This window comes from Oncorhynchus nerka, linkage group LG1 (genome assembly GCF_034236695.1).
Source record: "Oncorhynchus nerka isolate Pitt River linkage group LG1, Oner_Uvic_2.0, whole genome shotgun sequence".
In the NCBI taxonomy this organism is placed as follows: Eukaryota; Metazoa; Chordata; class Actinopteri; order Salmoniformes; family Salmonidae; genus Oncorhynchus; species Oncorhynchus nerka.
Window position 1 is genome coordinate 48,887,112 of NC_088396.1, and position 13,218 is coordinate 48,900,329.

The window sequence follows — 13,218 nt, forward strand, 5'->3', positions numbered from 1 at the left end:
TTGGTAAAGTGAAGGTTACTTCGCAGTACAATTTTCTTTCACTTCGTCTCAGCAGAAGCAGAAATCACATCCGGAGAGAGTGTGCATTGGATTCAAAATGTACAGTAGCCTACCCTGTACAGAAACTACAGTACTGAGAACACTTGGCATAAGTTGTATTAGGAACACCATGGCCTGGTCCTAAATTACTTTGTTGAGTGGTGTGACGAAGCACACTTGACGAAGCACACACTCAATACGAACAAGACCAAGGAGATGTGCAAAGACTTCAGGAAGCGTACAACACCTCTGCAACATCTGTCAGAGGTCAGAACATAGAGATTGAAGAGGAATGCAAATATCTGGGTGTCCTCTTGGACAATAAGCTTCAGTGGAGTACATGTACACACCTGATCTACAACAAGAGTCAACAGAGACTGTACTTTCTCAAAAAGCTGGGATCTTTTAATGCTGAGTGGACTATACTGACTCTGTTTTATAAATCTTTCATTGAGAGTATTTGAACTTGTATTGTTTGTTGGTTTGGCAATGCCACTGTCAGCCAGAGAAATATGCTGAGAAAGATTATCACCACAGCAAACAAGGTACTTGGAGTCACAGACAGGCCTGGATGAGCTTGGGCTAATGTTGCTATCCATCCGGTAAGGCCAGCAGGCTAGTCTCTTTTTATAGTTATGTAACTGTTATAAATGTTGTATTGTCAATTTGTTGTCTACTGTATTTAAACACCACTTTAAACATGTACATGATACTACAACAAAATGTCCCCATGGGGACAATAAAGTCAAAACATTATTAGATTAAAAAAAATAGTCATACAGTACATATATTTAGGTATTTTTTATATATGTGTGAATTTCAATTATTAAATGTTGAAAAACCAGCAGGTTAAACAGCTGAAGAAGACCTTGAATACATTTATATGACACCATGAATATATTAATTAATATATTAATGAACATTTGGGTGATAATTGTGCGGAATGTCAAGCAGTAAATGGTATGAATGGTGCAGATTTGTGATAAATAATGGCTCATTAATAAACGTGACAACATGCTGCAAATTAATTCATACTCCATTGAGCATAGCTATAAACCTTCGCCATTGCAATATAGGCAGGGCCAATTCTCATTCCATTGTAATTTCCACATTATTAATTTTCTATTCAGCAAATAAATTAATGATTTGATATACTATATAGGAGCTAAACTAAGTTTTGCTTGAAAAAAAGAAAGAGAATACAAGTTCTCGGCATCACAATTAATTCACAACTTGTAAATTGCACACATGCAACCAGAGTTCAATCTAAATTCCATTAGAAACGTCAATCTGATGATCTATTCCTGATTCAACAAAGACATTTGTTATCAACGTCGGAGCGTCAATTTGAACATGGTAATTGAAATTCCTCATAATCACAATTTGAAAATAATGTTTGGGCTCCAGAGACATCAAGCGTCTTCAAACACAGTCGGTAACAAATGGAAAACAATAAAGTCATAATGGTAAAATCTTCTGCACATTACTCATTGCTGTTATCTAGCCTATCCAACCAGTACAAGCCTCCGATCTCATTACACAAACAGCTGGGATTGCCTCAGCGTAATGTGTGAATGGCACGTTCTGCATATCAACCATCTTCCTCCTGACAAATGGTGGATTTAATCAAACCAGTGAGGTAGGGAAGCAAGGGCTGTATCAGAGCAAAGTCCAGAGAACAGGACTGGAGCCGAGACGACACAGACGACTCCTCAGGAAATGAAAAAGTAGACTGGTGTGGGATGGGAAACATCATCATCATCATCATCATCATCATAATCATTTGTCAAACAATGATCTATATCTTTACCACACAGGAGATTGTACGGAGCCCTGCTCTAACTGGGACCCAAAACAGACGAGGTTGACGTTCACAATTTTTAGATGTTTAACCACGATTGTTTTTGGTGTGTTTAACTGGAGAAATGGTCCAGGGAGAGACGTTACTTGGGTCTTACAGTCATTCATTGATCCACTGGTTAACTGAATGCCGCCACACTAATCACTATGTGTCCTATGTCTGTCATATCACTCAGCTCCCAGGGTAAAGCTGACACAGTCCTGGGTCATATCACCCAGCTCCCAGGGTAAACCTGACACAGTCCTGGGTCATATCACCCAGCTCCCAGGGTAAACCTGACAGAGTCCTCAGTCATATCACTCAGCTCCCAGGGTAAAGCTGACACAGTCCTGGGTCATATCACCCAGCTCCCAGGGTAAAGCTGACAGAGTCCTCAGTCATATCACTCAGCTCCCAGGGTAAAGCTGACAGAGTCCTCAGTCATATCACTCAGATCCCAGGGTAAAGCTGACACAGTCCTCAGTCATATCACTCAGATCCCAGGGTAAAGCTGACACAGTCCTCAGTCATATCACTCAGCTCCCAGGGTAAAGCTGACAGAGTCCTGAGTCATATCACCCAACTCCCAGGGTAAAGCTGACAGAGTCCTGAGTCATATCACTCAACTCCCAGGGTAAAGCTGACACAGTCCTGGGTCATATCACTCAGCTCCCAGGGTAAACCTGACACAGTCCTGGGTCATATCACCCAACTCCCAGGGTAAAGCTGACAGAGTCCTGAGTCATATCACCCAACTCCCAGGGTAAAGCTGACACAGTCATGGGTCATATCACTCAGCTCCCAGAGTAGAGCTGACAGTCCTTGTCTTGTCTTGTGTCTGTCTTAGAGCCCAGTGGCCAGGAGAGACAGGAGTCGGTCACAAAGAAATTTAAGACATCTACAGCTGCTTTGAATAGGAAGTATGAAGCACAAGAGAACCTAGGCACACAAAGCTAGTAAAATAGCATCTACTGTAGAGGTACTAGATTGTCTTTTAAACAGTAAAGTAAACATATTTTCTCTGTAGTGAGAGTGACTGCGTAACTACACAGTACTGTACATATTCTGACTGCGACTGACCGAAACTTCAAAAACAAGAGGCACGTGGAACAAAGTCAACTCCACCATTTGTTTAATGAGGAGATGAGACCAGCGACGCCACAAGGAAAATGCGTTGTATGATAATGAGGGTAATGAATCAAGTAAAAAATAAAAACAAAAATAAAACATTTCAATATGTAGGCCATTTCCACCTGGACAGAGTTAAGCCGGTGATAACAGGAACACGCATGGTCACAACACGGGACAGGATGTATGGCTGGTTCTCCTCTCCCAGTGAGGATATGACATCCTGGTAAAGATATGTTAACCAAACAGCCTTGAGGCTTCAGACAAGCAGGTTGCTTTCCATGTCTGGCCAACAGGGCCCTCTGTTAATTGCCATAATGGAGAAAGGTGGAGCTGGATGTATGATCTGTGATAAGCCTGTTTGTGCAGGGCTGCAGCAGCAGATAGCAGGCAGGCAATGGAAGCTGCTGAGGGGAGGACGGCTCATAATAAAGTCTGGAACGGTGCAAATGGAATGACATCAAACACATAGAAACCATGTATTTGATACCCTTCCACCTATCACTCTCCAGTCATTACCACGAGCCCGTTCTCCCCAATTAAGGGGCCACCAACCTTCTGTGCAGGCAGGTGACTGGATGATGAGAGGCATGCCTGTCTGTCTACAGCACACACCACAACCAGGACAGGCTCTACACACAAAACAACCAGGACAGGCTCTATAGCACACAAAACAACCAGGACAGGCTCTACACACACAACACAACCAGGACAGGCTCTACATCACAGAACACAACCAGGACAGGCTCTACACACACAACACAACCAGGACAGGCTCTACAGCACAGAACACAACCAGGACAGGCTCTACAGCACACACCACAACCAGGACAGGCTCTACAGCACACAAAACAACCAGGACAGGCTCTAAACACACAACACAACCAGGACAGGCTCTACAGCACAGAACACAACCAGGACAGGCTCTACACACACAACACAACCAGGACAGGCTCTACAGCACAGAACACAACCAGGTCAGGCTCTACACACAAAACAACCAGGACAGGCTCTACAGCACACAAAACAACCAGGACAGGCTCTACACACAAAACAACCAGGACAGGCTCTACAGCACACAATACAACCAGGACTGGCTCTACACACACCACAACCAGGACAGGCTCTACACACACCACAACCAGGACAGGCTCTACACACACCACAACCAGGACAGGCTCTACACACAAAACAACCAGGACAGGCTCTACACACACAAAACAACCAGGAAGGCTCTACAGCAGCACACAACACAACCAGAACCGTCTCTACAGCACACAACACAACCAGGACAGGTTCTACACACAACACAACCAGGACAAGTTCTACACACAACATAACCAGGACAGGCTCTAAAGCACACAACACAACCAGGAAGGCTCTACAGCACACAACACAACCAGGACGGGCTCTACAGCGCATAACACAACCAGGACAGGCTCTACACACACACAACACAACCAGGACAGGCTCTACAACACATAACACAACCAGGACAGGCTCTACACACAACACAACCAGGACAGGCTCTACACACAAAACACAACCAGGACAGGCTCTACACACAACACAACCAGGACAGGCTCTACACACAAAACAACCAGGACAGGCTCTATAGCACACAACACAACCAGGACAGATCAGACCAGCATTGGATAGATCTGAGCACGGGCGTTTCCTGTTTAAGTTTCTGTCTATAGGCTGGGAGCAACTAAATGGAGTCATGGTCAGGTTTGCTGTAGGGAGGGCGGGGGAGGGCTTTGCATGCATCGTGGAAGTTGGAGTAGCTATGGTCCAGAATGCTACATGTTGCGCATTCGACATGCTGATAGAATTTAGGAAGCCTTATTCTTAGATTAGCTTTGTTAAAATCCCCAGCTACAATAAATGCAAGCTCAGGAAATATGGTTTCCAGTGTACACAGAGTCCAGGGAAGTTCTTTCAGGGCCGTCGAGGTGTCTGCTTGGGGGGGATATACATGGCTGTGAATATAATCAAAGAGAATTATCTTGGTAGATAATGCGGTGGGCATTTGATTATAAGCAATTCTATGGCTGGTAAACAAAGGGACTTGAGTTCCTGTATGTTGTTATGATCACACCATGAGGTGTTAATCATAAAGCATACACCCACACCCTTCTTCTAAACAGAGAGTTGTTTGTTTCTGTCGGCTCGATACGTGAAGAAACCGGGTGGCTGTACCTACTCCGACAACATATCCCCAGTGAGCCATGTTTCCATGAAACAAAGAATGTTATAATCTCTGATGTCTCTCTGGAAGGCAACTCGTGCCCTAATTTCGTCCACCATGTTGTCTAGAGATTGGACATTGGCGAGTAATATGCTCGGAAGCGGTGGGTGGTGTGCTCGCCTTCTAAGTCTGACCAGTAGGCCGCTCTGTCTGCCTCTCCTGCTGTGACCTCATTGTTTTGGGTCGACCTCTGGGATAAGATCCCACGTCCAGGGTGGAGGTCCAAACAAAGGGTCCACTTCAGGAAAGACGTTTTCCTGGTCGTAATGATGGTAAGGTGACATCGCTTTTTTATCCAGTAGTTCTTTCCGGCTGTATGTAATAACACTTGAGATTTTCTGGGGTAACAATGTAAGAAATAATAAAAAATAAAAAAACAAATTACTGCATAGTTTCCTAAGGACCTGAAGCGAGGCAACCATCTTTGTTGGCACCACAAGAGTTCCTCACCATCATGAGTTCCTCACCATCATAAGAGTTCCTCATCACCTGATAACTACCCAACAAAGCCATTATAGTTTTGTTTTGATAAATGTGACCAAAGAATTGCCAAGTGTTTGAACCACAGGATGCAGGAAGACATGTCATTGGTCCTGTGCTGTGCTGTGGTGTGGCTGACAGAGGCCATTTTAAAAGGCAGCATGAACCAGCCTGCTCTTTTTCTCTGTCTAATAACCCACCCCCTCCACTCACTAGCGCTTTGACTACCCCCCAGAGCAGGGGGTAGTCAAAGGGAAATGTTATTTTCTTTCCCACCAAGGGGTCTCCCCCTGGCAACCTGTCTGGAAGTTAAGCTGAGAGTTTGTACTATTAGAACATCATTAAGACAGGAATCCAATTTCGCCCACTTCCCATTCACTGTAATGTGATTATTGTGGTGCTGATTAACGTCATATGGTGTTATGTTTGTTATGTGGGATATTTATACCAGAGGATTGTGGGGGAATGATATTATGCTGTTCTAGAACAATATGAGGTATGAAGGTTGAGCTAAAACAGTGGAGAAAATGAGAGAAATAGTCTAAGAGCTTATGTAGCAAATTTAAGCCTCCGTGTCTTCTACTTATATTAAACAGTCATATCTTCAGTGAAATAAACTAGTTCTTAGCCATTGACCTTCTAATACCTTGCTACACCTCACAGTCCAAATTAAAACTAGGATTCACATTTTGATGGAGAAATCCCCCTGCACCGACTATAGAGCCTGTCCCGGTTGAGTTGTGTGCTGTAGAGCCTGTCCTGGTTGTGTTGTGTGCTGTAGAGCCTGTCCTGGTTGTGTTGTGTGTAGAGTCTGTCCTGGTTGTGTTGTGTGCTGTAGAGCCTGTCCTGGTTGTGTTGTGTGTAGAACCTGTCCTGGTTTTGTTGTGTGCTGTAGAGCCTGTCCTGGTTGAGTTGTTTGTGTAGAGCCTGTCCTGGTTGTGTTGTGTGCTGTAGAGCCTGTCCTGGTTGTGTTGTGTGTAGAGCCTGTCCTGGTTGTGTTGTGTGCTGTGCTGTAGAGTCTGTCCTGGTTGTGTTGTGTGCTGTAGAGCCTGTCCTGGTTGTGTTGTGTGCTGTAGAGCCTGTCCTGGTTGTGTTGTGTGCTGTAGAGTCTGTCCTGGTTGTGTTGTGTGCTGTAGAGTCTGTCCTGGTTGTGTTGTGTGCTGTAGAGTATGTCCTGGTTGTGTTGTGTGCTGTAGAGTCTGTCCTGGTTGTGTTGTGTGCTGTAGAGCCTGTCCTGGTTGTGTTGTGTGTAGAGCCTGTCCTGGTTGTGTTGTGTGCTGTAGAGTCTGTCCTGGTTGTGTTGTGTGCTGTAGAGTCTGTCCTGGTTGTGTTGTGTGCTGTAGAGCCTGTCCTGGTTGTGTTGTGTGCTGTAGAGCCTGTCCTGGTTGTGTTGTGTGTAGAGCCTGTCCTGGTTGTGTTGTGTGCTGTAGAGCCTGTCCTGGTTGTGTTGTGTGTAGAGCCTGTCCTGGTTGTGTTGTGTGCTGTAGAGCCTGTCCTGGTTGTGCTGTGTGCTGTAGAGCCTGTCCTGGTTGTGTTGTGTGCTGTAGAGCCTGTCCTGGTTGTGTTGTGTGTGTAGAGGCTGTCCTGGTTGTTTTGTGTGTGTAGAGCCTGTCCTGGTTGTGTTGTGTGTGTAGAGCCTGTCCTGGTTGTAGTGTGTGTAGAGCTTGTCCTCGACCCCGCCCTGTGCAACTGGGTCCTGGACTTTCTGACGGGCCGCCCCCAGGTGGTGGAAGTAGGAAACAACATCTCCACCCCGCTGATCCTCAACACTGGGGCCCCACAAGGGTGCGTTCTGAGCCCTCTCCTGTACTGTACTCCCTGTTCACCCATGACTGCGTGGCCATGCAGCGCTGTATTCCAACGGGACAGCACAGTCCCTCGTACTTTACCACAGATCCACATCCACATCTTCAACTCAATCATCAAGTTTGCAAACAACACTACAGTGGTAGGCTTGATTACCAACAACGACGAGACGGCCTACAGGGAGAAGGTGAGGGCACTCAGAGTGTGGTGTCAGAAAAACAACCTCTCACTCAATGCCAACAAAACAAAGGAGATGATCGTGGACTTCAGGAAACAGCAGATGGGAGCATCCCCCATCCACATCGATGGGACAGCAGTGGAGAAGGTGTAAAGTTTGAAGTTCCTCGGCGTACACATCACGGACTAAATTAAATGGTTCACTCCCACACAGACATTGTGGTGAAGAAGGCACCACATATCAAGGCCATGATACTTCTATATCAAGGCCATGATACTTCTATATCAAGGCCATCAGACTTCTATATCAAGGCCATGAGACTTCTATATCAAGGCCATCAGACTTCTATATCAAGGCCATGAGACTTCTATATCAAGGCCATGAGACTTCTATATCAAGGCCATGATACTTCTATATCAAGGCCATGAGACTTCTATATCAAGGCCATGAGACTTCTATATCAAGGCCATCAGACTTCTATATCAAGGCCATGAGACTTCTATATCAAGGCCATGAGATTTCTATATCAAGGCCATGAGACTTCTATATCAAGGCCATCAGACTTCTATATCAAGGCCATGATACTTCTATATCAAGGCCATGATACTTCTATATCAAGGCCATGATACTTCTATATCAAGGCCATGAGACTTCTATATCAAGGCCATCAGACTTCTATATCAAGGCCATGAGACTTCTATATCAAGGCCATGAGACTTCTATATCAAGGCCATGAGACTTCTATATCAAGGCCATCAGACTTCTATATCAAGGCCATGAGACTTCTATATCAAGGCCATGAGACTTCTATATCAAGGCCATGAGACTTCTATATCAAGGCCATGAGACTGTTAAACAGCCATCATTAACATAGAGTGGCTGCTGCCAACATACAGACTCAAATCTCTTGCCACTTTAATAAATGTAATAAATGGATTTAATAAAGTTATCACTAGTCACTTTAAATAAGTCCACTTTAATAATAATGTCTACATGTCCTACATTACTCATCTCATATGTATACACTGTTTTCTATACCATCTACTGCATCTTGCCTATGCCGCACAGCCATCACTCATCCATGTATTTATATGTACATACTCTTATATATTATCCTTTACATTTGTGTGTATAAGGAAGTCATTGTAAAGTTGTTAGATTACTTGTTAGATATTACTGCACTGATGGAACTTGAAGCACAAGCATTTCGCTACACTCGCATTAACATCTGCTAACCATGTGTATGTGACCAACTTTACTATGAAGAAATCTCTGAACATTCAAGAGCTGTTACTTGTTCTATTCCAGTCACATATTTCCCTTGTCTCTAGTGGCTAGTTATATTGTTTTTGGTGGAGGTTAGGCGGTTAAACATTCTAAACTGGATCTATTGTTCCTGTTCATTCTCCAATATGTCTCACTCACACTAGAGGATTGTTAGAGCTTGGCTTTAATTGTTCGATCTGTAGCCCTCTGTATTCCAACGGGACAGCACAGTCCCCCGTACTTTACCACAGATCCAACTGTAATAGAAAGAGAACAGAATTGCAACTGCTGAGGCACAACACACTGCAATAACATAGAGTATATTCCTGGTTAGGGTTTCAGGCTAGTTAATATGTAGCTTTGTCTCATTGTGTGAGGCCATACTACAGTACTGTACACACAGGCCTGGCTGGGTGGAGTGCTCCAGAAACACACAGGCCCGGCTAGGAGGGGTGCTCCAGAAACACACAGGCCTGGCTAGGAGGGGTGCTCCAGAAACACACAGGCCTAGCTAGGTGGGGTGCTCCAGAAACACACAGGCCTGGCTAGGTGGGGTGCTCCAGAAACACACAGGCCTGGCTGGGTGGGGTGCTCCAGAAACACACAAGCCTGGCTAGGTGGGGTGCTCCAGAAACACACAGGCCTGTCCGGGGGGGGGGGGGGGCTTATTTTAGGGACTTCTCCAGCACTGACACATCATCTGGAATCCCTTCGCCATTACCACGGCTCCATTCAAAACCAATTTTCACTCGATGGTCTGTGTGAAGATGACGTCCACCCTGATGAAAGCTAAGAAAGCTAATATAAGCATCCAATGTAACCAGTGTTACACCAGAACATTGCATATACAGGACACGGGCTGGGGGACAGGAAGATGATGTCATATTCAGATTGTCATGATGATGGCAGAATAATTCATGTTTTTTTTTTTTTTTTTTTAGCAAAGTGGTTTAGCTAGCTAGATATCAACAGAAACATATAGACCACTTTAAACTAGCCAGTCTCATAAACAAATCCTGGGAGGGTAAATGTTTCTCTCCTTAAAATTCCACACTCCGGTAAACAAACTAGGAACTATGCATCCCTTAAGGCATCTGTAAACTCTAGCTCTGGAGCGTCTGCTGTGAATGACAAATGTATTTGATGTAGCTCCGACATTGATGACTATTGTCTATATGGCTGCTGTGGAGATGCCTTGATTATCACAGAATGAATCCATTATCAACTGTGATTAGTGTCAGTGGTGTTTGCCCAGAGAGATGGATGGTGCTTTGAGGATCATGATGAGATACAATATATTGACCAGGGGCCTCATTTATAAATGTTGCGTACACACAGAATATGCCACAAAACATTCTGGCACCACTTTATAAAAACTGAACTTGACGTGAGAATGTGCTTATCCTCCCTTAAACTTTAGACAATGAGTTTCTAGTGGTTGAAGTATTGCATTGCCAGAAGGCAACAGTAGCCTAGTAGCCTTGTGCAAGAATATATGATGAAACTCTTATTCAGAACACAACAAAAAACAGGCAGCGAAATATATTAAAACGATGCAATCATTTGTCGTTAGTGAGAAGAGCAAATCAAATGTATTTATAGAAACACAGCCTAAAACCCCAAAACAGCAAGCAATGCAGATGTAGAAGCACGGTGGCTAGGAAAAACTCACTAGAAAGGCCAGAACCTAGGAAGAAACCTAGAGTGGAACCAGGCTATGAGGGGTGGCCAGTCCTCTTCTGGCTGTGCCGGGTGGAGATTATAACAAAACATGGCCAAGATGTTAAGACGTTCATAGATGACCAGAAGGGTCAGATAATATTAATCACAGTGGTAGAGGGTGCAACAGGTCAGCACCTCAGGAGTAAATGTCAGTAGGCTTTTCATAGCTGACCATTCAGAGTTAGAGAAAGCAGCTGCAGTAGAGAGACAGTACAAAACAGCAGGTCTGGGACAGGTAGCACGTCCAGTGAACAGGTCAGGGTTCCATAGCCGCAGGCAGAACAGTTTGTCCGTAACTGTTTTGCCTAGTTAAATAAAGGTACATATAAAACAACCTTTATTTAACTAGGCAAAACAGTTACGGACAAATTATTTTTTATAATGACGGATCTAGGAACAGTGGGGTAACTGCCTTGTTCAAGGGCAGAACGACAGATTTTACCTTGTCAGCTCAGGGATTCGATCTAGCAACCTTTCGGTTGCTGGCCCAATGCTCTAACCACTAGGCTACCTGCCCCCCCTGATATGAGAGGTGCAGTAACCCTTCTACAGCAGTCTTTGTGTTCGGAATACGGCTAACATATAATAAAGTAATCATCCCAAGAGAGCTCATGAAATCTACACAAAACATGGATGTATGCTGGTGCCGAAAAGGCATAGCTGTCTTAGTAAATGGAATGTGCAGACTAATGGCATTAGTAATTGAGAAAATGGGTCACCTGGGATATGAGCTGTTTGCAGGTGGAGTTAATGGGGGGGATTAGTTGGGTTAAGGGCTAATATGAATCACCAATAACATGTTCCACATACTGTCTGCCAGCATACCTCAACATTGCTTCATCCAGGCTGGATTGATAGGTTTACACAACTGACATATTGAGGCCATGCTTCCCAACCCCCAAGGACCAGTGAAGGGAGGGACATTGAAATGGAGAACATGGTCTCACATTAAAAAGGTCATAGGATATTAGAGGAATCCAGGTACCTGGGTAAACTAAAGGCTTACCGAACACATGTTGTGGTTGGTTATTATTTCCACAAGCAAAAATCCCCTTCATGATCCTCCTTAGAGAGCATTCGTTCATGCACACACACACACGCACAGACACACGCACACACACACACACACGCACGCACGCACGCACGCACGCGCACACACACACACACACACACACACACACACACACACACACACACACACACACACAGACACACGCACACACACACACACACGCACAGACACACGCACACACACACACACACAAGGCTGGATAAGCAACCGATACATTTGACCATGCTGCTAATGAAAAGAACACTCAGGATGTTTCATATTATTCCATCATCCTCAGCTACTGAGTCCTGGTCCACCACAGGTCCACACCACAGGTCCACACCACAGGTCAACACCACAGGTCCACACCACAGGTCAACACCACAGGTCTACACCACAGGTCAACACCACAGGTCTACACCACAGGTCCACACTACAGGTCTACACCATAGGTCTACACCACAGGTCAACACCACAGGTCCACACCACAGGTCTACACCACAGGTCTACACCACAGGTCTACACGACAGGTCCACCACAGGTCCACACCACAGGTCTACACCACAGGTCCACACCACAGGTCCACCACAGGTCCACACCACAGGTCTACACCACAGGTCCACACCACAGTACCACAACTGGTCTACACGACAGGTCCAATACAGGTCTACACCACAGGAGCACCTCAGGTCTACACCACAGGTTCACCACAGACCCACGACAGATCCACCACTGGTCTACATCACAGGTTCAATACAGGTCCACACCACAGGTCCACACCACAGGTCCACACCACAGCTCCACACCTCAGGTCCACATCACAGGTCTACACCAGAGGAGAGGGCTATGGCTTTTCAGACCCTCTCGTTTCAGATCCTGCGGCAGGCCATTTCCCCTTCATTTATTCCACAGGAATTCTGCTCCCATTTCCTGACTGCATACTGGGCCTGATTCAAGTGAAACAAGCACTTCCTGTAAACAGTCTCATTACTGAACTCCAACACTTCGTTATGCAGCAGGCTAACGTCCCAATACCAGGCAGGGAGGAGATGATGGTGTGGTTTTTACAGCCTGGTCACCCGTGATACAAGTCAGTATTCAACGTCCATCCATGTCTGAGGACGTCGGGAGATGACGTTTGCTACAACTTCGAAATTTGACATTTGAGAAATATCGATGATCATCTAATTCTGAAGTGAGACTGTGAGAGCTAAATGGGTTTGTAACCACTATGACTGAAATAGATATATAGCAATGTAGAGTCATATAGATAAGTGTATCTCCATGAGGTCATATTCATATATACAGTGGGGAGAACAAGTGTTTGATACACTGCGGATTTGGCAGGTTTTCCTACTTACAAAGCATGTAGAGGTCTGTCATTTTTATCATAGGTACACTTCAACTGTGAGAGACTAAAACAAAAATCCAGAAAATGACATTGTATGATTTTTAAG

The 13,218-nt window shown here is 45.0% G+C and overlaps 1 protein-coding gene across 1 annotated transcript in view; it reads left to right on the forward strand.

The window, feature by feature from the left end:
- Window positions 1-13,218, forward strand: part of LOC135571421 (mucin-2-like) — a 53,152-nt gene that overhangs the window by 25,331 nt on the left and 14,603 nt on the right. The window contains exon 4 of the mRNA XM_065017639.1: window positions 12,060-12,572. Coding sequence (XP_064873711.1) covers window positions 12,060-12,572 — 513 coding nt within the window. The remainder of the gene's footprint in view (window positions 1-12,059; window positions 12,573-13,218) is intronic.